Raw genomic sequence first — 24,226 nt, 5'->3', positions numbered from 1 at the left:
AAGGCAGGCGCCAAACCGCTGCGCCACCCAGGGATCCTGGTTTTTTAGGGTTTTAAGTCAACTCTACCCCCAACATGGGGCTCAAACTCCCGACTCCGTGATAGAAAGTCACGTCTCCACCCACTGAGCCGCGGGGCACCCCGAAGAGCACTTTTTTCACCTCAGCTGCATGATCCTTAAAAGTCCTTCTTCTGATGTGGTCTCTGTACACACTGGAATATTCCTCAGCCATTAGAAACGACAAATACCCAGCATTTGCTTCGATGGATGGAACTGGAGGGTATGATGCTGAGTGAAGTAAGTCAATCGGAGAAGGACAAACATTATATGGTCTCATTCATTTGGGGAATATAAAAATTAGTGAAAGGGAATAAAGGGAAAGGAGAGAAAATGAGTGAAAATATCAGTGAGGGAGACAGGACATGAGCGACCCCTAACTCTGGGAAACGAACTAGGGGTGGTAGAAACGGAGGTGGGCGGGGGGTGGGGGTGACTGGGTGCTATATGTTGGCAAGTTGAACACCAATAAAAATAAATAAATAAATAAATAAATAAATAAATAAATAAATAAAGCCCTTCTGCCTCCAAGGGAAAAAAAATGAAAAAAAAAAATACTTGTTTCTGTTCTACGGTCATAAGAAATTCAGCATCTTTCTTTTTTTTTTAAATTTTTTTAAAACTTTTATTTATTTATGATAGGCACACAGTGAGAGAGAGAGAGAGGCAGAGACACAGGCAGAGGGAGAAGCAGGCTCCATGCACCGGGAGCCCGACGTGGGATTCGATCCCGGGTCTCCAGGACCGCGCCCTGGGCCAAAGGCAGGCGCCAAACCGCTGTGCCACCCAGGGATCCCAAATTCAGCATCTTTCATGATAAACAGAAGGAGCTTGTTGTACACCTTGTTGTTGTACAACTGGAAATGGATAGTGTTCTCAGAGTACACGCGCGCACAAGCACGGAACACGGGTTGTGTGGGCCTGTGGCTCGTCCCGGGAGGCAGAGGACCCGGAGTCCGTCCCCTGCCCCGCCCCCGGCCTCCCCACTGTAAATACTGCTCGGTCTGCTCTTGTCCGTCTGGCCAAAGGTGATCAGGGGCTGGAGCGAGGGTCACTGGGCCTCTCGCATCCGTGCAGCAACTGTCAGGGACCCGATCACGCCCAGCGCCAAGCAGGCCAGAGGGGGACTGAATTCTTAACAGCTGTGGTCCTGGAACAAGGGAAGGATCTTGGAAGCCCCGGTTGGCACAGGGGGACGGAGCTGCTTGCCTTTGGGAACCCGCTGGGCTGGGGCCAAGAGCACGCTGGCATCCTCCCTCACAGAGGGGAGACCAGAGGCCCTTCGCCGCACAGGCACCTGCGAATTTCTAGATGCGTCTGCGACCGTAAAAAAAGGGAGGACCGGGATCCCTGGGTGGCGCAGCGGTTTGGCCCCTGCCTTTGGCCCAGGGCGCGATCCTGGAGACCTGGGATCGAATCCCACGTCGGGCTCCCAGTGCATGGAGCCTGCTTCTCCCTCTGCCTGTGTCTCTGCCTCATTCTCTCTCTCTCTGTGAGACTATCATAAATAAATAAAAATTAAAAAAATTGAAATATGACGGCGATGGAACTCCACCCACCCTGTGAATGGGAGCTTGAAATCCTAATTAAGGGGGCAAAGTAATTGTGATTTTTTTGGGTATCAAAAGTTAGGAACTAAAACTCTATCAACTCTGTGGGGCACCCGGCTGGCTCAGTCAGCGGAGCATGTGACACTTGATCTCGGGTTGTAAGTTCCAGCCCCGTGTTGGGTGTAGAGATTACCTAAAAATAAGATAAATTAAAAAAAAAAAAAAAAAAAAGTCTTATCAACTACATCTGTATCCCTGGCAGCTGGCACAGAACCGACGTATAGTAGGTGCTCAGTACGTGTATAATGAGCGAATGACCAATCCGGAGGCCTTATAAGATCTTCCTCCAGTCATTAAATAAAAACTCAATTTTCATAAGTTCTATTATTCTCAAAGGCAGTGAGTGGCCTCCTACCGTTTAGAAAATTGCTCATGCCTGTTAGCAGAAAGTCTCCCTTAAACCACACGCCGCTCCCCTGCTTGATTCCCCTAGTGGCTTCCATCCACTCTGAATAAAGTCAAAAGCTGGGGATCCCTGGGTGGCTCAGGGGTTTAGCGCCTGCCTTTGGCCCAGGGCGTGATCCTGGAGTCCCGGGATCGAGTCCCACATCGGGCTCCCAGCATGGAGCCTGCTTCTCCCTCTGCCTGTGTGTCTGCCTCTCTCTCTCTCTGTGTCTATCATAAACAAATAAATATTTCTTAAAAATAGAATAAAATAAAGTCCAAAGCTCTTCCCGTGACCTTCACACAGTCCTATAGGGTCTGGCCTGCACCGTATCCCTGCGACCTTATCCTCTACCTCTGTCCCCCGCTTTTCCTCACCTTAGCCACACTGGCCTCCTCGTTCCTCAACATGTTCCTGCCTCAGGACCTTTATATTTGCTGTTGTCTCCACCTGAAATGCTTTTCCCTGAGATCTCTTTAGGGTTTCATCCTTACTCACTTCAGGTCTCCGTTCAAACGTCACCTCTTTAGAAAAGCTTTCCCAGCCTATCTTATCTAAAATCACAACCCGGGATCCCTGGGTGGCGCAGCGGTTTGGCGCCTGCCTTTGGCCCAGGGCGCGATCCTGGAGACCCGGGATCGAGTCCCACGTCGGGCTCCCGGTGCATGGAGCCTGCTTCTCCCTCTGCCTGTGTCTCTGCCTCTCTCTCTCTCTCTCTCTCTGTGTGACTATCATAAATAAATAAAAAAATAAAATAAAATAAAAATAAAATCACAACCCCTCTCACTTACAATACCCAGATTGTGGACCAACCCAGGTGTCCGTTGATAGGTGAGTGGATAAAGGAGATGGTGGTTATCTCTGGGCAGTGGGACTTGGGGTGGTTTTCTTCCTTTTTTTTTGCTTAGTTGTCTTCTTTCTTCTTCTTTCTTTCCTCTTCCTTCCTTCTTCTTCTTTCCTCTTCCTTCTTTCTTCTTCTTTCTTTCTTCTTCCTTCTTTCTTCTTCTTCTCCCCATGCCCAGCATGGAGCCCAATGCAGGGATTTTTTTTTTTTTAAGATTTATTTATTCACGAGAGACACAAAGAGAGAGGCAGAGACCCAGGCAGAGGGAGAAGCAGGCTCCCTGTGGGAAGCCCCATATAGGACTCGATCCCAAGACTCCGGGCTGAAGGCAGAAGCTCAACCACTGAGCCACCCAGGCGTCCCAAGTGCAGGGACCTGTCCTCCAATGCAGGACTTGAACTCATGACCCTGAAGTCAAGACCTGAGCCTAACCAAGTGAGCCACTTGGGCACCCCTGCCTAGCTGCATTTTTACTTTTTGGTAATACCTTTAAAAGGGGGGAGAAAAAGAAAAACCAAGAGCTCACGTAGGTGACACAGAATTTGCAGCTGTCACTCGGTTCCTCCCTAGCTCGTGACCTCGGAGCGCTTGCCCTCTCGAGTTCCTCATGTCAAAGCTGCCCCACCTTGTTCCTTCTGGGAGATTCTCTGGGAACCACCGCTGTCCCACGGCGCCCCTCCCGCCCTGTGTCCCCGCCGGTCCAGCCCGGTGACGGCAGGTGCAGCCCGGTGACAGCGCGGAGCCAAATGCACGGCCCCTCGCCCTGGCTCCGCTTGCGAGCAGCTGGGACGGAGCCGCAGGGTGTGCAGCTGGGGCGGCGGGAGCCAGGGCCGCTGGAGCCAGCACAGGGCCCCTCGGCCAGCCTTCCCCCAGGGGCGTGAGGGGGCTCCGGGCAGGGCCACCCGGGAGGGGGGATGCAGCCTGACGGCAGCAGAGGCCACAGTGACAGGCGGGCCTGGGCTCATCCTGTCTGCGCCTGCCCCGGGCCCGGTCCCTCGCCCCCTGAGGACGACGACGGCGCCCAGGTTTGGGGTGATCGTCACCAGCAGGGGAGGCCCTGCAGGTCTGGCCTGGCGGTGGCCCTCGGGGGCCTGCCCCGCGTCTCCCCCCGGCAGCCCCCCGGACCCCGAGACCGTCTCGTGGCAGGTGACCCGGGCGGGAAGGGCGCCGCGAGCTCCCGGCCTGGGAAGGGCCGTGGAAGCGGGAGGAGGCGCTCGCAGGTGTGATGGGTGCTGACACGGACCGTCGGGGACTGCAGGAAATGGGGCAGGAAGGACGGACACTCGGCGGCCCGGGTGCCCAGAGCTTCACATCCGACCCCTGGCTCCCACCTGAGCTTAGAGCACAGAAACTCTTTCAAAGTCATTATCTACTTGGGGCGCCTGGCGGGGCTCATTCTGGGCCCCCATGTTGGGCGTCTGCCTTTGGCTCAGGCCATGATCCCAGGGCCCTGGGATAGAGCCCTGCATCTTTCTCGCTCATAAATAAATACATAATCTTTTAAAAAAAAAAGTCATTTTCTACTTATATAACTAGTTCAAGCTCTTCCAGTAGAAGTGGGGGAATGCAAAGTCTACCCAGACCACGTCCTCTTATTCTGATTTGTGCCAGTGGTTTAGAGCTTCTTTGTATGACAAATATTTTATAAACTCTTTTCAATACCCCCAAATAAAATTTGAGGATTATATGAGCTATTGACACACAAGTTAATGTAATTAATGTAATATCCTAACAGTTTTTTTTTTTTAAGATTGTATTTATGTATTCATGAGAGACAGAGAGAGGCAGAGACACAGGCAGAGGGAGAAGCGGGCTCCTCACAGGGAGCCTGATGTGGGACTCGATCCCAGGACCCCGGGGTCATACCCTGAGCTGAAGGCAGACACCCAGCCGCTGAGCCACCAGGCACCCCAGAACAGGGTTTTTAACCTAACTGTTGGCACGGGCCCACATAGGCCCGCGGCCCTGTCCCTTCACTGCAGGGTGGCTCGGGCTCTGCCTACCGATGCCAGCAGCCCCTGACCCTCAATCACAACAACCAAAGTTGTCTCCAGATATCGCCATATGTCCCCCGGGGAGCAAAATCGTCCCCCATTGAGACCCACTCTTCTAACAAAGAGCATCAACAGAAAGATGATAATTTATAATAAAGTAGCACGTATTGCAAAATACAGACTCAAGCGTGGCTGCCCCAGAGGACAATGCAGCAGCCTGAACCTGCTGACAAGATGCTTGGGGTTTAAGAGGAGAAGATCAGAGCGGCTTGTACAAGAGCAGAAAAATGAAAGGCAGGGGTACGGGTGGATATTGGAATAAAAACTGATGTTACGCTAATAACAGAACACTCACCTGTGTGCAAGACAAAACCACCATGATTGAAATAGAGATAGCACGCTGAGGCAAGCCACAGACTCAAAGTCATAAATGAGCTGGGACTTACTTATAAGTACAGAATCCAGACGGTTCCCCGCTTTATGATTGGGGTTATCGCTCTAGGGACAGTCTCTACTTAAAAAGAACTTGGGCTGTGTCCTGCGAGGATGGAGTGAGAGAGGCCAAGCGGGGACACAGGACCCTCCAGAAAAGGAATCAAAATAATGTTCTTGAAAAAGAATTTTAGGGTGGGTGGGATTCTTACATCCTAGATTTCCTATCATTGTGCTATTAAAAAAAAAAACAATATGTACATAGATGGCAATATTATAACAATATTTTTTAAAAGATTTATTTATTTATTTATGAGAGAGAAAAAGAGAGAGAGAGAGAGAGAGGCAGAGACACAGGAGGAGGGAGAAGCAGGCTCTATACTGGGAGCCCGACGCGGGACTCGATCCCGGGTCTCCAGGATCGCACCCTGGGCCAAAGGCAGGCGCTAAACCGCTGAGCCACTCAGGGATCCCCTATAACAATATTTTTAAATGTTTTCAAACAATGAAACTCAAGGAGATCCTTGTATTTCACAAGCCTGTTTATATCTGGCTCGAGTCTGTTCAAAGAAAGCTCAAATCCCTGTTAACAAATTTTCAGTTGGTGTCATTGCACAGTACCTGGCCAATGGCACCGAAACCCTTTTCAGAAGAATTTGTAGTTAGAAATGCTTAGTGCGTCGAGCTGGCTCACGCCTGCACAGCGCGAGCAGATTACACAGTAGTTTCCAGACAGGATCTCTCCTCCTTCTGAGCTGGCTTCTCTCTGTGGAACGGTCTTCTAAATTACTGGGCTCTTCAAGTAACTTCTTGGAACTTACTTCCAGAATTATTATGTTCCAAGTCTCGCTTACGTTTACATTGGTAAGGAGTTTCGTCTGGAAGGATATTCAAAAGCCATGCGGGACAGGAGATCATTTTTCTTCGTACGGGACTACTCGGGACATTGCGGGACACCCAGCTTCCAGCCCATCCCCGAATGCCAGTGGGGGGTGTCGACCAAAGAGCACCCCCACTAATCTCCAACATGCCCCCTCGGAGGTACCGTAGCTCCTGTTGACTACCCCAAGCTGCCATGACGTCTCAGACGTGGGTCACTGCCACCCAAGACGGCCTTGACAAGCACCCACTTTGGATGCATAGACGCCTATGTTCCTGCCACCAGTGGGGTTTGGGGCACCAGGTAGGGTTATGTCTCTTATCTCCACCACTATTCTCTCTACTACCTTTAACACGTCTATGCAATGTTCATTAATCATAACTCAATGACGCCCTCAACAAGTGGGGTTACCATGGTAACAACTGTTGAGCGTGAACCTGGGAGGCAGACCCTGGGCCTTAGGTCTGTCGTTTCATTCAAATTTCACCATAACCCTGTGAGATAGAGGCTAGGATTAGCCCACGTTTTGCGGAGGGTAGTTTGGGTAACTTGGCCCAAGTGGCCAACTAGCGAGAATCTGAACTCCTGGGACGCCTGGGTGGCTCAGAGGTTGAGCCTCTGCCTTCTGCTCCAGGCGTGATCCCGGGGTCCCAGGATCGAGTCCCACGTCGGGCTCCCTGCAGGGAGCCTGCTTCTCCCTCTGCCTCTGTCTGTATGTCTCTCATGAATAAATAAATGAAATCTTAAAAAAAAAAAAAAAAGAATTTGAACTCTAGCTCTTACTCTATTCACGATACTATTTCCCTAGAACCAGCTTCTCTGCATTCAAGTAAAAGGAGTAAACGGCAGAAAGCACATTTATGAAGAGTTGTAGGTGTTTATACCCCAAGTTTTCCCAGACTCGGTGTACATGCAGCACAGCCCTCCGACCACCGCCTGTTTTAGAGTCTTGTGCGCTTGGAGTTGGAGCGGAAGAAAGGCTGTTTGGAATCTTTGAGCCCTGAAAGCCACCCCATCGTGAAAGAAATACGGAGCTTAATTTTCCGTTTCATTCAAGGGTCAGCTGACTGGTCATGGCTGCCGAGGGTGGGGAAGGATTTTTAAGGCAAGTTGGAGAGGTTATCAGTGATTGAATCTGTCCTGGCTCGGGAGAGGGTCCATGTTCTGAGGAGATCATCCTTATTTCCCTAGGTAGGAAGTTATACACCTTAGAAAAGTCTTCAAAAGTAGGGATAAAACTGAAAAGGAAGTTTTGGCGGGATTCTAAGTAACCAGAAAACTCTAGCTCCTCCGAAAGCCTTTTCATAGTCACAGAAACATTAAAGTAGGAAGGACCTTCAAGGCTCTCTGGACTCGTCGTCAGAAGAGGAGCGGAGAAAGGGCGGGGGGGGGATACACGTACGCAACGGAGTTCTCCTCGGGCGTCAGAAAGGAACGAGATCCTGCCATTTGCAGCAACACGGATGGATCTGGAGGGTATTATGCTAAGTGAAGTCAGTCAGAGGAAGACACATACCATGTGATGTCACTTAAATGTGGAATTTAAGAAACAAAACAGATCAACAAGGGGAAAAAGAGACAAAGGAATAGACTTAAAGATTTGAGAGAGAAAGAGCACGAGCCTGGAGCCCCGACTCGGCGCTCCCTCCCGGGACCCCAGGATCACGCCCTGGGCCGAAGGCACACGCTTCACCCACTGAGCCACCAGGCGCCCCGGAATACAGCCCCTTCACTGTGAAGGACTGACGGTCCTGGGTGGGGGGCGGGGGAGACAGAGGATGGGGCCGAAGACTCACTTATCACACAGATACGCCAACGTGTTAACTGCCCTGGACTTTTTTTTTTTTTTTTAAGATTTTATTTATTTATTCATGAGAGACCCAGAGAGAGAGGCAGAGACACAGGCAGAGGGAGAAGCAGGCTCCATGCAGGGGCCCGATGCGGGACTCGGTCCCAGGACCCCGGGGTCATGCCCAGAGCCGAAGGCAGACACAGACACCCAACTGCTGAGCCACCCAGGCCCCCCTGCCCTGGACTTTTTAGAATCAAAACATTTTACAGAAAGATTATTTGGGTTTATTTGCTTTAGAAAACGCTCGTCAAAAATAGGAAGAGAAACAAGAAGGAGGTTCTGGTGGTGAATTCTAAGTTCACCAGAAAACTCGGTTCCTCAGAATATTCCTTCACGGACTTGAAGAAACTTCAGGCGAGGAAGGACGTTTAGGGTTCCTCGGGCCTGTGGTTCTCCAATTCGGCTTTACAGTAGAATCACCTGGGGAACTTCTGAAAAATTCCTGCCTGGGTCCTGATTCAGTGGGTGTGGGGATGGACTCGGGAATTGACATTTTGTTAAAATTCCCCTCCTGGTCTTAAGGCTTGGCCTGGACTGAGAACTAGGGACTTGGTCAAAACCCCTCATCTCACAGATGAGGAAATGGAAGCTTGGAGAAGCCTCGTGGTCCCAGGGACACATGCTGGGCCACAGCAGGCTCGGGCCCTTGGCCTGGAGGAGTCCCGGGTCCCGTGGCGGCCCTTGTCCTTACAGCCGCCCGTCGCCTGGGACCACACACCCTAGGCCCGTGCTGCCCCCGCGCCCCCACCCCAGCTTCTCCTGCGGGGCCTCCATGGCTTACCTTTTTTTTTTTTTTTTTTTAAAGATTTTATTTATTCATGAGAGCTAGAGAGAGGCAGAGACACAGGCAGAGGGAGGAGCAGGCCCCATGCAGGGAGCCCGACGTGGGACTCGATTCTGGGTCTCCGGGGTCACGCCCTGGGCTGAAGGTGTCTTGTTTTTTTAAGATTTTATCTACTTACTGGAAAAAGAGAAAACAAGGAGGGGGAGGAGGGCAGCGGCGGAGGGGGAGGCAGACCCCCTCCGAGGACCCGGCCGTGACCCGAGCCCAAGGCAGGAGCCCGCCCCCCGGCCCCCACTTGCTGTAGGTGCCACATCGTACTCCCCTCGGTGCCCCTCACGGCACCAAACACGACAGTGACAGGCACAGGCCGCGGTCCCCAGAGTAACCCTAGAGAGTGAGGAAGAGCCGGCGAAGGGGGAGATCCCCGAAGGGCCTCGGCCCGCACACCAGCTCCCCGTCAGGGGCACGAGGGGGAAGGCCGTGTCCCCAGCTCAGGGGCGGGGACGGACAGCTCAGCTCAGCTGAGGGGGTGGGGGGGACTCCCACCCGGGGCCACAGGGCATATGGGAGCCAGGATCCGAGCCAGGGCTCACTCCCACCCTTGGGAGCCCCACCGTCGCTGTGGCCGGTCCTCGTCCCTCAGGGGATACGGCCCCACAGATGGCTTGTTGGCTGCCGGGAGACACCAGGGAGGAGGGGAAACCGAGGCACGTGGGGACAGCAGACGAACGTGGACATTCCGGTGGACAGCAGCCAGCACCCTGGCCTTGCCCTCTGGCCGAGGCGACGGCACCCGGACCTGCTCACAGGGAACCCAGATTGAGGAACGTCCTGCAGGATGAGCCTCCGCTCTCCAGACGCTCGAGGTCACCACAGGCAGAGGACGGCCGGGGAGCGGCCCCGGGGTGGAGAAAGCAGGGGACACGGGGCCTTCAGGTTCGTGCGGGGGTAGGATGGGCTCAGGGATGCTCTGTGGCCTCCTGGGCCGCTGGCAACCCCGGGACAGCCAGATGACGGCGTCACAGGCCCTGAATCTGGGGACCGTCGCGGCAAGGAGGCGAGCATCCGTCCTTCGGCAACACACAGAGAGACGAGGGCCACGGCGTCGCGGGCCACTCGGGACCAACAAACACCGCTGCGGCGCTCCTGGCAGCGGGCGGAGAGCTCAGCCCCCGCAGAGTGTGAATTAAAAAATCTTTGTCTTTGTGATTAAATAATCCCAGTTTCCTGACATCAAGGAAAATACTTCTCAAAGTGGCTTTCTTGGTTTCTAGCACTTCTGCTTGATTTCAGAGGAGGCACACCCAAAATTCTGATTGCCCCCCTGCCCGCTCCCCTCCGTACCCTCAGCCCCCGAGGGGAAAGCCCAGCTCTGACTTTGTTTCACTGTTTCCATCTGCATGCAGCCTCCATAGTTCCTGGAAATTTATTTCGGATTTTCTCACTCTTCCTGGACGCGTAGGGGGAGCAAGACGAGCCGAGCAGGATCTGACCTCACGTCCAAACTGAGGGCTAAATAACCTAATCCTCGCAGAGCGGAATAATACAATCCAGCGCAGAAAAAGGTATTTCCTGCAAAACCCGTGTAACCTCAAATGTGCTTATTTAGCGTCAACTGAAACCGACGTTGTCATGAGTTGGTTTTTGGTTATTTTTTTGTTTCATTTCCTGGTTCACTGTCAAGTTCGACTGCAAGTTAATGTAATGCAGCCCAGGTGGCTCAGCGGTTTAGCGCCTGCCTTCAGCCCAGGGCGTGATCCTGGAGACCCGGGATTCTCCCTCTGCCTGTGTCTGCCTCTCTCTCTGCATCTTTGTGTCTCTCATGAATAAATAAAAATATAAAAAAAAATAATGTAACACATATACACGTGCAACACTTGCAAAATCCTTGGCTCCCGCAGGCCGGGGCTCCAGGCCCTTCCCTGAACAGCTGCACTTGGCTTAGAAACCCTCGGCCTCCTTTAGAGTGAAGATACCTGGGCAGCCTCTCAAAACGCCCACCCCTTGGCCTCTTTAAAGGTGTATGGTGCTATCCAAAGGCTCATTAAGGTGCTGAAGAGCCCCATCTGTGAGGTGTGGCACACCATCGATCCCGAGGAATCTAGTCTTTGCCATAGAAGCACGGAACTGTGGAGGTGGTCAGGGGCCGGCTCAGTTACCTAAGAGCACCTGATGGAGATTCCTTGGCTTAATGGTTTTGATTAAACAGTCAAGAGATCACATCACCTTTGGTATCACTATGGTCACTTCTTCCATAGCATTTTTTTTTTTAAGTGATGAATTATTTTCAACAAGTTCATGAAACCTACTTAACCCCATTATGAAAACCTAAGGCGAACTGACAGGGTGAATGGCCTCAGAGTAAAACTTGCTGGTTATGGTCAAAGAGAACCAGGTTCCCAGGGGCCTGGATGGTTCTAAACCTCCAGAAACATGGGAGGAATCGGTTTCGGGGCCCTCGCTAGGCCCGGCCAGGCGCTCCACACTCTCGGCATCCGGGCCCTAACCCTCAGCCAGCCCCGGGACTACGTGAATTACAGATTCTCGCACAGCTCAAGTACTTTCTTGCAGCTTTTTTTGGTTTTGCTTTGTTTTGTTTATCCTACACAACTTCCTTCCTTCCTTCCTGCCCTTTGCTCCCCGGAGCTTTGAGAGAGAGGCTGACCACTAATCCGGTCCCCCTGCAGCAGCAGCAGCGACAGGAGACCCACAGGGGACCCGGATCCAGCCCCCCGCCCGCCCGCCTCTAGCCAAGGGGGGACAGAAGCAAACAACGGCCGTTTTCAACCACACTGCTCTTCCCAGCAGAGATCCGGGAAGGTCCTTGCACTCAAGACAGCGAGACGCCTGCTGCCCAAGGGACGCCCGCGGCCCAGCCGGGCCACGGGGCAGCCTCCACGGCCGGCCTTCGGCGCCCTGAGCAGTCCAGCAGCCAGCCCTTAGCGGGTTCAACGACTCCAACGTCCCCGGTCCCCGAGTGTTCAAGGGCCACTTGGATTCCAGGGGCCACCGCGAACCTCAATAACTGACATTCTTTCCATTTCTCGCCTTCCTGTTGTGTGTCGAGATTTTGGAGACTCTACAGACGAATCTGTCAAGTTCTCATCTAAATTCAGGGCCTTGGACCAGAACGAGCACCCGAGAAGCAAAATTTAAGCCTACCAAAGGGAAATAAAAATTAAAGTCCCAGGGACGCCCGGGTGGCGCAGCGGTTGAGCGCCTGCCTTGGGCCCAAGGCCTGATCCTGGGGACCTGGGATCGAGTCCCACGTCAGGCTCCCTGCATGCAGCCTGCTTCTCCCTCTGCCTGTGTCTCTCATGAATAAATAAAATCTTTAAAAAAAATTCAAAAACCCAAACTTGGTAGACCCTCCCTCCAAGGACACGGCTCCTCTGGACTCAGGCCCGCCCCAGCCCGGCAGGCGGTTCCTCGGTTCAGCCCGGCGCTCCGGCTTCACTCCCGGCCCGGGAAAGGCTCGCTGGGCGCGGAGCAGGCGGTGGGGCCGCGGGACCAGCCACGCCCGCTGGGGCGCTCCCCTCTCCCGCCCCAGTTAACTGAAGGCGCACAGAGGACGAGGGCTTCCCCCGAGGCTCCGCTGGGGACCGGGAGTCAGACGGGCTCCTCCGGGGCCGAGGCTTCGAGACAGGCGGGCACACGGGAGCACAGGGCCGCTGCGGGCCGGGCGGGCTCGGGCTCGGGCTCGGCCTCGGCCTCTGGCCCTGCTGCTGGGGATCTTCCTCTCGCGGAGCAGGCGAGGACGGGAGGGGCCGCACGGGCCTGCGGCGGCTTGTGGGGGGCTCCTCCTCCGGACCCCGCTGCTGCCCTCCTGGAGACTCTGGGAAAGGTCAAAGTTCGATAAGGCTGGCTCAGGATGCAAGTCCTGTTCCCTGCGAGGCAGTAAACCAAGGCAGGAAAATACTCCCCTTTTCCAAAAGGGGTTTGAAACAAAGGCCCTTTCAAAGGGATGAGACTGGCAACACTTTGGAGAGTAATAAAGGAAGCCAATTTTCTCAAGGCACACAACAGGAAGGGGGGAGGGGAGGGGGAAGGGGAGGAGGGGGGAGGGGAAGGGGGAGGAGGGGGGAGGGAAAGGGGGAGAGGGGGCGGGAAGGAGGAAGTGGGAGGGAGAGCGGGGAGAGAGGGAAGGGGAGAGGGAGGGCAGGGAGGAGCCAGAGCCCCAGAGCCCCTGGGAGCGAAGCTCTGGGCAGGGAGCAACGAGGAAGCACAACCTTTGGGAAAATACACCCAGATTTTTATCCTTTGAGCCGCAGCTTATTACTTCTGCACAAAACACCCCGGTTCCGGCTTTAGGTTTTTCCGAGGCCGGGGGAGCTCCTCTCAGCTGGTCGCCTCCACTCCTGAAAGCGGGCCCGGGGCGTGTGTCGCAGCAGGTGCCCTGGGGGCAGGTCCGGGCCGGAGGGGCCGCTCGGACACCGGGAAATCGGCTGCTCTAGATGCGACAGTTGGCCGCGACAGGCTCCCAAACCAAGGCCCGGGCCCGGCCTCTTCGGCTCCCCCCGCGGGACGGCCCTGGGGGGCCCCGCCTCTGAACACCGGGCCGGGCCAGGAGTCCTCCTCTTCCCACTCATCCCCGTGGGGCTTCCCTGCAGCGTCGTTGCCCTCACGGCCCGCCCAGGATGCCCGGATGGCTCTGCTGCCACTTAGGAAGTGCCCGCAGGAGGGGGCTCGGGGGCTCGGGCCTCGCCGACTCCGCCAGTCTTGGCTCCTCTTAACCGGTCTGCGCGGGAAAAGCACAGAAGGGCGCGCACGTGAGACAGGAGACACAGCCCATCCTCAGCCCAGGCGTTTCTGAGCTCACCCAAGCCAAACACGACGCCGTCTCCCCACTTTTAAAAGACCAGGAGCTTAGAGTCAGAGGACAGTTCTCCTACCGGCACTTCCACGGATTGAGCAAAGGCACGCGGCTGACACGCGGGGCCAAACCCCGAGGCACATCAGCAAGAGGCCCCGGCCCCGCGGCCACCACACCTCCGCTTAGGGACGAGCTGCAGGTGGACGTCTGCAGCCCCCGAGGCGCCCTTCCAGGGGCTGCGCCGTCAGAGGCGGGGCCTGGAGGCTGCAGGCTCCCGAGATGGAAAATTCAAGAGCAGCTTTACCTGGTGAAGACGGCGGGAATGGGATACAGGTCAAGGGGCAGCAAGCGTGGGCACCAACGCACGCCCCGGGACGAAGAGAGCCGCAGCCCCCCTCGCCGGAGGCTCCATCGGACTCCCCCCCCCCCCCCCCCCCCCCGAGGCTGCCCGCGCGGACTCCCTGCCTCCTCCCTGCAGCTGCTTCTTTAAGCTTCCCGCACGCTCACCTGCACGTGCTCACCTGCACACACTCACCTGCGGCCCGCACTGAGGCCTCCCCCCCTCAAATCTCTGGCTAACATGATCCTCGCCTGAGAAAGCAAACGCAGGAGGGTGAGCTTCTGGTTCTTTCCAGCAGCCGTCAGCCACGCTAATAAAACTCCACAACCTTCCAAATTCTGGAACTGGGTTTCTACTTTCAAAAACACAAAACCAACCGAACCAACCAGAACTTCACTATCTGTACTCGGCCTCCAAGCTGCATTCAGAAGTTTGTGGGTCGGTTGCGTGGAACTCGAAACAGATCCTTCCCCTCCAGAAGGGACGCTGCGTCGGGGAGGTGGGTTGCTGCTTGGCCAGACTACAAATCATTTTAATCCGTCAAACGGCTGGATCGCAGCACTCGCCGTACGAGCTGGAGCTCGGGAGCTGGGAAGCACGCAAGTCAGAGGGAGGACAAAGCTCTAAAAACAATCTTGAAATACGCAGTTTGCTCCGGTTATTTCATGACTCCCACACCCAGCTCCCCCGGACGTTTACGGCCCCTAAAAAGCAATAAACCAGTAAGTCCACATCTTCCCCGGAGTCTGGTTTCTGCGAGGCGCGCCTTGGGCCAAACTTACAGACCTTCCCTTGCCTTAAATCACAAAGAGCTGATAATCTTCCTGAGGTGTCGGCTGAGTCCCTGGTCTTCCTTTAAATTCACACACGTGTGAATGGCTAATGGTGCTTTAACCTCCCCAGAAGAATGTGCATTTTGAGTAAAGGCTGTTAGCACCCCCAGGACTGAGGACTGAGGATCTGTTTGGGGGACGGGGTGGAAACCAGCAGGGGGGCCACCCAGCACCGCCCAGACGTGGTGTCTAGGGCCTGTTCCCACCCCACTCCTGACCGTGTTTGCCAAGAGCTCCACGGGGAGTCAGGGGTGAGGGCAAGGGTGCACCGGTGTGCTCCCGGGCCGTGGCTCGTTCTCTGGGGCTGCCTGCCCTGTGAAGACCCTCCAGCAGGGCAGTGAGAGCTTTGAGGGTGGGGCGGGGTCCCCGGCACAGCTAGAAAACAGGCCAACCCTCAGCCCCCCAGCCCCTAACTCCTTAGGTCGAGTCAGGGCAGGAACCTGCATTTTAAAACATCCTGTGTGATTCTGACTTCGTATCAGGAGTGACACTGAGTGGCAAGTAATTTGACTGTTTTGGAAATTTAGCTCATTACGCTCCACCTACCTAATTTCCTATAGGATACTTGATGTATGAAATTCTACCTAAAACTCTAAGTAAAAACAAAACAAATGAGCAAAATGGCCTTTTTCATTGATCATGGAAGTCTTCTGAATCGCACCTGGTCATCACGGTTTTAGTTTCCAAACCTACATTCCTTTCAACAGTTCTTAAAGTTGAATATCAGAAGCTTTAGATCTAAGAAAGAAAACACAGACGTGGAGAGAGACTGAAAGCTTCGAATCAAAGGGTCAAATGCTATGTTATCAACTTATTTTTGACATTGGAGTCTCACTTAAAACCCAAATTTCTTACTCTTCAAATACCAAGTTGGCACGAGACTTGAAAATGTTTAAGTGCAGTTAATGGAAGTATTCCTCACTCAGGAAATCCTCAGATTTTGGTTACCTAAGATAAGACAGGCCTTGGAATTTCTTATGCATATTTTATAATATACCCGGAGAAAAAATCCCCACCCCTGCACACAAGAAGGCAGCCACTTCACAAAAAGATCAACTGAATATTGTTGCAAGTCTTGACTTCAGTTTCTTGAACTGCTAAAAATGTCCACCTTTATCTGATATTCATACCTTTGCATTCAAAAATTTTTCAATGACTTTTTTAGTGCATAGAACTCTTTAATTCCTGAGGGTTGAGCCCTCTTCTCCAAACCCATATTCAAGGAAGAGCAAGGCGGCTCAGTGGGGTATCCTTTTTACCATTAAGAAAAGGCACTCATCAGGCAAAAGCTCAACCTGATGCTGACGGCCAAGGGCAGTGTTCTAGTCTACACCTTGGGCTTAGAAACCATACTTTATTATTCTTTATTTGCGTTCCGCACTCGCCAAAACCCAAACCCAAACCTTTCAGCTGGTGCACGCAAGCCTAGTTAAAATACTAATTCTTCTCTTTCAAGGGAAAATATTTGCAGAGTCCTTTCCAGTCTTTTTCCTCCTCTGGGTGCGCAGGAACTGAGGGGAGACAGAGGAGACAGGACAGGAACTGTTCTGCCAAAGGCAGTCATCATTTAGATCCCCCTACCCCGATGGGGCTTTTACATCTGCACACGACACAAAATGAAATACTTAGAATAGGTTCAAAGCATTATTATTATTATTGTCACTGCCATAGTAAAGATGATTTAAACAAAACTATAGTGTAATAGCTTCTTTCTCCCTTAAGTTTAACTTGAAAACCCGGTGTAAGTGTATACAACAGCTGCCTTATTTACAACCCCAACGCAAGTTTTTCTACTCTATAGCTAAGATTACTTGCAATACAGTGGTTAAAGCCAGTAATTTGGCCCTTCCAAAGTATTCAAGCTTTTAATAGGTCAAGGAATTTGAGCTGGAGGAAAAGAGGGACCCTACACATACCCCAGGTACTGTGGGTAGTTGGGTCGATTAGTCCAAGATTAGATGATTTTGTGTTAAATATTGAGCTAAAATCAATCCGTGAGCTTCTGGTTCACTTTTGTTGGGTACCGTTCTTTGATGCTTCTACAATTAGCACATTTCCACACTCAACTGTGCAGTGCTCAAAGTTTATGGGTGAAGGGAGAAAATGGGAGAGCACTGCAACATTCGTTCCATCACCGAGGAGCAGCGCCCGGTATCTTCTTCCTCTGTGGCATATGGACACAGTTGGTCATGTTATTCCGGCAACCAGGAAGAGGCTGCGGAAGACGCGGAGGCAAACCCCAGGAAGTCCTGGGGGAACGTGGCCATGAAGGGAGAGATGAGATTCAAGCACACAAGTTCATGAAGAAGGCTAAACGAAAATCCTATCACCTACTCCTCAGCGCCTATCCTCAAAGTAGGAAAGCAAGGAGAGAGAGGTCAGTAGAACAAAGGGGCACGTTACATAGAAGGTCTGTCTGGTGTTCCTAATCCTGCAACAGCCACTCTAAGTCTTGCAGGAAATAAAACTGTCCGCTTGAAGGAAAAATTACAGCTGTGGCTGTAATTTCCTCTGGTTTCCAGTTTCTGTTTTCCTTACGTATTTAAAATCATACTGGAAAAAAAGAGGGATTTTTTTGTCGTCAAATAATAGAACAACACGGAACTGGAACTGAACCTCGCCTGACAACTAGTGTGAAGTTGTCAATCCAATTTGCATTAGCAAAAATGAAAATATGAATAAAAATGAGGGCAGCTCAGGTGGCTCAGCAGTTTAGTGCTGCCTTCCACCCGGGGTGTGATCCTGGAGACCTGGGATCGAGTCCCACGTTGGGCTCCCTGCATGGAGCCTGCTTCTCCCTCTGCCTGTGTCTCGGCCTCTCTCTCTCTGTGTCTCTCATGAATAAATAAATAAAATCTTTAAAAAATAAAAATAAAATGAAACTAAAGAGAAAAATGATAGGCAAAACGAACACAAAATTCAAATTTACTTTCAAAAATCTGATTTTATTTTCTGAATCAAAAAGAAGTGTATTCACGTTAAATGTAGAATGTTTACTGTCCATTAATCTCTCAAAATGCTTTCCAGATATTAACAACAGTGCTTAGAACTGTGTAAAAAGTCAACATCCAATACCATGTTTTAAAGAAAAAAGTTTAAATGTAGGACTTATTTCTAAGAAACCCTTCTCAAAGGTCAAGGCATTGGCAATTCCAATTTAAAAAGAATTTTAAGTGACAATGGTTTCCAAGAGCTAAACATCAGATCTTTTTTAAAACAGAAAAAAATTTTAATTTCTGAGGGACTCCCGACCTGACAACTTCAATTAAACATAGTATTTCCACTACCCCCCAGATTACTAAATGCATTATTTTGCCTTGGAATAGGAAAATTAGAAAATGGAAATTTTAAAATTATACTATATATTTATATATATAAATACACCATTTTAACTGTCATGTTTGCTAGCAGAATTATGAAAGTAAAACCAAATTCTATATTCTAGGGACAAATGATAAATGATCTTTCATTGTTCTAAGAGTCCATCCTAGTCCTTGTTGTTTTCTACCCTCATATATTAAAATCATGACCAAAGGCCAAGAGTTAATCCATTTACCTTAAATGAACAGCTGGGTAGCTACTGTCCTACATTTGTGTCCTTTAGCCCAGGACTCAAAGGCTGGGGGATTTAGAAGAACATGATTTAGGAACACTTTAGAATTCCAAAATGACTGACATCCATGTCCCTCCACTCTGGTACACGTTATTCATAGGCTATTCATGTGTACTGAAGCATGGCCAGCATGCAAACTTCTTTTACTTGTTTCAAATTGAGGTAAAACAAGACAAAAAATACTTAATATTAACAGAAGCTGCATAATTAAAACTAACCTGCTTTTGCTTATTTCATATAAATTGATTTTTAAGTTTGCTCACAAAAAAAGACTCTACAGCCAATAACCTCTCTAATTTCAGTCACCTAAAAATTGAGCTTCTTTGCTCAAAGCCATTATTAGTAAAGAATATTTTGAAATGAAGAAAAACATTTTTTCCCCAGAATCTGCATCTTGTCCTTAGCGTGATACAATTTATTACTTTATTTTTCAAATTTAGAAAGAATTCAAGTCTGAGTACTATTTGATGTTTTTTCAGTTACAAAGCAATACCGACGGGATTCATAAATATGATTTTCCTGACAGACGGGAAAGTCTGCTAACATTTAAGAAATATCAACAACTCTTCTTTCAAGTGTAAGGTGGCTGAGATTTACTAGTTATGATTACTTTTTCAGTACAAATACAAATTTAAATCTTGATTTTTTTTTTTTTGCCAATGTTTTAAGTAGTCAAATTTTACTCCACTTTCAGGTTTCAAATTAAAATAATAATAATAAAAAACTAATGAAAATTACCCAACTGGCAACAAGTCCCATATTTTAATGTTATTTTTAACCCAACAATTATAACCTACTGCCAGTAATTATTTATATGTATCTACTTATTCTTATTAAATAAGCACTGGTCAGTTATATAAAAGAGTAACTGCAAGAATGGTACTTGGCACTGGATTACCTTAATGCTTCTGGTATAAAAAGAAGCACTCTTAAGCACTTTTTAAATCTGTAATTTGAATTTCCAAGAGCATTTTTAAATTGTTAATTTTTCACTGATAGATTCTAGGGAGTCTACTCCCAGCTAATATGGTTGATTTAAAAACAAAACAAATAAATCCCTAAGCCACATGGTAATGTAATGGAATATTACACTTGCTTTTTATATCATGGAAACAGTTCCAGGCAGACCAAAAGTAGAAGAAAACCTGCCAAATCAAAGTACTGCAAATAAACTTCATCTTAGATATCTCAGAGCAGAAAAGCTCAAAAATCAAAAAGTCAAAATCAAAAGACCACTCCCTGCCCCCACGCAAAAAACCCACCCCAAACACTTTAATTCTGAGCCTAACATTTCCCTAAAATGTTAATTCCAGAAGCTTTAAGGTACTTCAACTGTGCAGTAACTGTTGAAAGCACCACACCACAGAGGAATTGCTGTAAAGGGGTCAACAGCTGCCCGCCCATGCCTTACCACCCCCACCCCAATAATATGTAAAAAGCTCCTGTAAAGTTTTTTCTTATGCTAATGAAGGCATACCACCTAGTGTGCTAAAGACTAAAACTAGCAGCATTAGAGCAGTAAAGTGAAAATAGGAAGCCGACAGCAATGATCTAAATGCCTACTTAGAAGAAACAAAGCAGCAGACAGGACCCTTTGCCCTCTCGTTGTGTTTGTAGGGAAGTGGTTGAATTAAACAGATTTACCCACATTAACAAAAATTTAACAAAGCTTCCCCAAGACACCAGAATAAAACCTGACCTTTCCAGTCAAAGGGCACAGAGAGGACTCTTCCATGTCCTGGAGTTGAATGAGTTCAAAGATTGGCAATAAAGGAAAAAAGAAAGCATTTAGGGGTGTGATGCGAACAAGCTCTGGAGTTAGTTTATCGAACAGTCACACCAAGTTTCTCCAGCACACGAACACCCTTTTCTTGATATTCTTGTCGGGTCATCCAGAAGTTGTCTTTGTCTTTCATGATATCTGCTAGAACTGCACCACCCAGGAACACCATATGCTTTCTGCGCGGTGGGTCTTCGATGCGGATCTTAAATTTCTAAAGGGGAAAAACAAGATCATATGTCACAAGTGCATAAAGCTTTCTGCTTTATGAAAATGATTTTTTCATATATTCTCCTGCTGAATTCTCACAAGTCCTGTGACATAAGTAGGACGGCACGATTCGGTATCTGAGACAGTGACATTTTTTGTATATTGCCCAAGGCTCACAGCTAAGAGATCACACACATCCATCCCAGTGCGCTCAGAACAGCCCTCATTTATACCCGTTGCCCCAACACTATTAACAACACCCCCGTCACTCTCAAAAGTGTCTTGATTTGACCAAGAGATTTCTACAATCAGCCTACTGAGAGCCCAAGTACCAGAGTCCTGATTGTGGCAGGTTTTCCCATCTCCTGGTGACGACCAGAGCAAATCACTTAGCCAGATGTCAAGAGTTTGGGTAAGAGGACTTCTACGGTTTCTTCAAGGTCTAATGCCTCTAAATCATAGAGGAAGGGGTCCCATGTAACTGTAAGATTGAAATTCTTTTCTTATAAGCAAAGCTCACTTTATATTGTCTCAAATTCAAATGAAATGTTCTCAAAATAAACAACCAAATATGGTCAAGTAAACCACGGGGATGCTGGAAGAATTGAACACAGCAACCAAAATTAAAGACAAGTGGGACAAGTTTTACACTCTGTAGTCACTCTTGATTATGTAACCACATAAAGACATACCTCAACCTTGCATGCGTGTGTGCTCTCTCCACCACTTCCTGGTGTTATCCTTAGTGACTTGGTCCTTCTCTCCCTCTTAAACTCAAGTGGCCCAACACCAACTACCGACTACACTTCACAGCTGCCCCCAGCAACTGTATACGACAGGTGAGAAACTCAACGTCTTGGTTTAACTGCATCACTTCTGTCACTTGAACCCCTCAGTGCAGCTCGGCAACTCCATGACACAGGTCTTCTCTCTTCTACTCGTCAAGACAACCATTCCATACCTCCTCCACTTCATAAACTTCCACCATCTCCCCCGTCCCTCCGAGCCTAACTCAGCCTTCTACAATCTTTCTTCCTCCCTCCAGCAACAATCTACTAACCACACCAGACTCAGCAATGATCCTTTTTAAAACAAGTCAGACCCTATCACTTTCCTGCTCAAAATCCTTCCCAGGCTTTCTATCTCATTAGGAGTGAAGCTAAAGCCTTCACTGTGGCTGAACAAGCCTTGCCTCCAACCACCTTTCTGAGCTCACTCCCAAGCCTCCTTGGGCTCACTCCTTCCCTTCTGGCCATGCCTGCACATTCCCAACAGCCCTTGCCGTTCCTGCCTGGAAGAGTCTTTGCACTGAGGGTTACGAGGCTCACTGCTCACTCTATTCAGGTCTCTGCTCAGAACCAATCCCTCAGAGCCCGGCCCTGACCACACTATAGAAAGATGCGTACCACCACTCACTACAGCTTTCTAGCCCCTGACCTTACTTCACTTTTCTTCACCGTGCCTTTTACTACGGACACATTCGCAGAATCCGAGTGGGGATCTGGTTTCTATTTACTACTGTTTTGCTTGTTTGGGCACCTGACAAGTGTTTGGCACCCAGAAGCAGTTCAAGAAATAATCACCTGAGACGAATTTTAAACTCTATGTGTAACTCAAAAATAGACAAATAAGCAAAATACTTAAACAAGGCTCCTTTTGAGTCTTTTAGTTTGTCCAATGCATGTGAATCCACATTCAATTCAATTTTCACAATCTGAGTCACAGTCGAAAGATATGACATTAGTATCTCTGATATATACGGTCCCCTGTAATATGTAATCTCATTATCTACAACAGCAGATCAAAGTTGCTAGGACAAAGCTCAGCGATTAACTCAGAATTCAATGACTCCCAGCTGAGTGCATAGTATATACACTATACTTCACACACTTCAGCGTTTGTAGGAAAAAAAAAAAAATCAATCCCAAATAACCATCAACTATTATATACTAGTTCATACATTATTTTTTATTCTATACATTCACAAGTACCAATTAACGCCTGTTTCAGGAGCTAAGATAGCTGATGGGGATTCAAAATATTTGACATATGATGTTTTACAATCTGATTAGGGAAATAAGACATATGCAAGAAACAGTCAGAAAAAATAACCTAAAATCAGAAAAATGAGACAGTCCAAGAGTAACAACGAAGGCTGATTACATATCCTAAAAGTAAGTTAAAAATCACCCCAAAACATCAAAGAAGTGTTTCTCTCTCCATAGTACAGCAGTCCCCACTTATCTGTGGCTTTGCTTTCTGTGGTTTCAGTTACTCATGGTCTGGAAGCAGATGATCTCTTTCTGACATATCACTACATCAAAAGGCCTGCATAACGCACGTCACCTCATCATGTAGGCATTTTATCCTCTCACATCATCACAAGAGTACAGTACAGTAAGATATTTTGAGAGAGAGACGTTCGTATAACTTTTATTCTACTATATTGTTATAACTGTCCTGTTTTATTGTTATTGTTAATCTCTTACTGGGTCTAATTTATATATTACTTATCATAGGTGTTCTTGTATAGGAAAAAACATAGCAACGTGGGATTCAGTATTATCTGTGGTTTCAGGCATCCACTGGAGGCCTTCAAACCTGTCCCCCACAGCAAAGGGTCTGGGGGAGGGACTTCTCTCGGCAGGTTCTTCCTGCACTTAGCGGCAGCTGACTCCAGGCTATTACAGATGAACCGGAACATTTGGCCCTGGACCTCACTGCCTCGGGCCACTGAATACAGAGCTGACCAGGCCGTACCACCGTTCTCAAACAGAGCTTACCTCCAGTCATTGACTTCTCCCTAGCTCTTCAAGGCTGCATGGGACTGCATTAATAATTTGTTTAGGAAGACTTCTTGCTCCCTCTGGTGGCTGTCAAGATTCACAAGCTACTTTACAGGGTTTTAAAAGTATGTTAACAGTTGCATTATTGATCTGTACTTACGGAAAGTTTTTCCACATCTCCCTTTAAAACTCGTTCTAGGTAAAGCTGTTTAAGTTCTCGTTCCAACCGTGATGGCAGCCCAGGGTACATAGTAGATCCTCCAGAGAGCACGATGTGCTTATAGAATTCAGATCTGGAAGGATATAAAAGGTACTCGTTTGGGGTTTCAGATGAGGAAAACAGTCTTTCAGTTTCTTTTATATCCGTTGGCCTCAGGGGGATTGCTGGGAGAATTAAATAAAACTCAACATGGAAGTTGCGGGGCTGAATGTTTGCTATTCACACTGCCAGTAGATAACCAACCCTCTGTACATGTGAAATACTGTAATTTTAATGAAATGACTTCTAAAGCATATGACATGCTTTCTTGCAAATATAACTGAGCCTTTATTTAAAAAGATTTTATTTCTTAAGAGAGTGAGCGAGCGCCGGGGGGCAGAGAGGAGTCAGAGAAGAGGGACAAGCAGACTCTGCACTAAGCATGAAGCCTGACTCCAAGCTCAATCTCACAACTCTGAGATCACAACCTGAGCCAAAATCAAGAGTCGGATGCCCAACTGACTGAGCCACCCAGGTGCTCCAGTAATTGAGCATTCAATAATAACCAAAGTTTACATTATAAACTTCCACTATTTGGAATGTCTTATCACAGTGCTTCCCCGGAGCCACCGTGATGTGGTTGTTACTATAATTAATCATTTTCTACTATGATTTCAGTTCTTGCTTTTCAATTTTTCCATTTGCCTTTTGTTCTTTTGCTTTGGAACTGCCTGCTGTTATTTTAGGTGAGATTGAGGTGTTTGCTTATTATAGCAGTCCTCTCTTTCTCCCTTCAATACGCTAATGGTTATGA

At 49.2% G+C, this 24,226-nt stretch overlaps 1 protein-coding gene across 1 annotated transcript in view; it reads right to left on the bottom strand.

The window, feature by feature from the left end:
• Positions 1-17,748: 17,748 nt before the first annotated feature.
• ACTR2 (actin related protein 2) overlaps positions 17,749-24,226 on the bottom strand; it is a 36,946-nt gene continuing 30,468 nt past the window's right edge. Inside the window, exons 8-9 of the mRNA XM_025469520.3 lie at positions 23,374-23,506; positions 17,749-20,431 (exon numbers count right to left, since the gene is read on the bottom strand). Of these exons, the coding sequence (XP_025325305.1) occupies positions 20,261-20,431; positions 23,374-23,506 (304 nt within the window). The 3' untranslated portion in view covers positions 17,749-20,260. The remainder of the gene's footprint in view (positions 20,432-23,373; positions 23,507-24,226) is intronic.

Source organism: Canis lupus, chromosome 10 (assembly GCF_003254725.2).
Source record: "Canis lupus dingo isolate Sandy chromosome 10, ASM325472v2, whole genome shotgun sequence".
Classification (NCBI taxonomy): Eukaryota; Metazoa; Chordata; class Mammalia; order Carnivora; family Canidae; genus Canis; species Canis lupus.
This window is presented reverse-complemented; position numbering and strand designations above follow the sequence as displayed.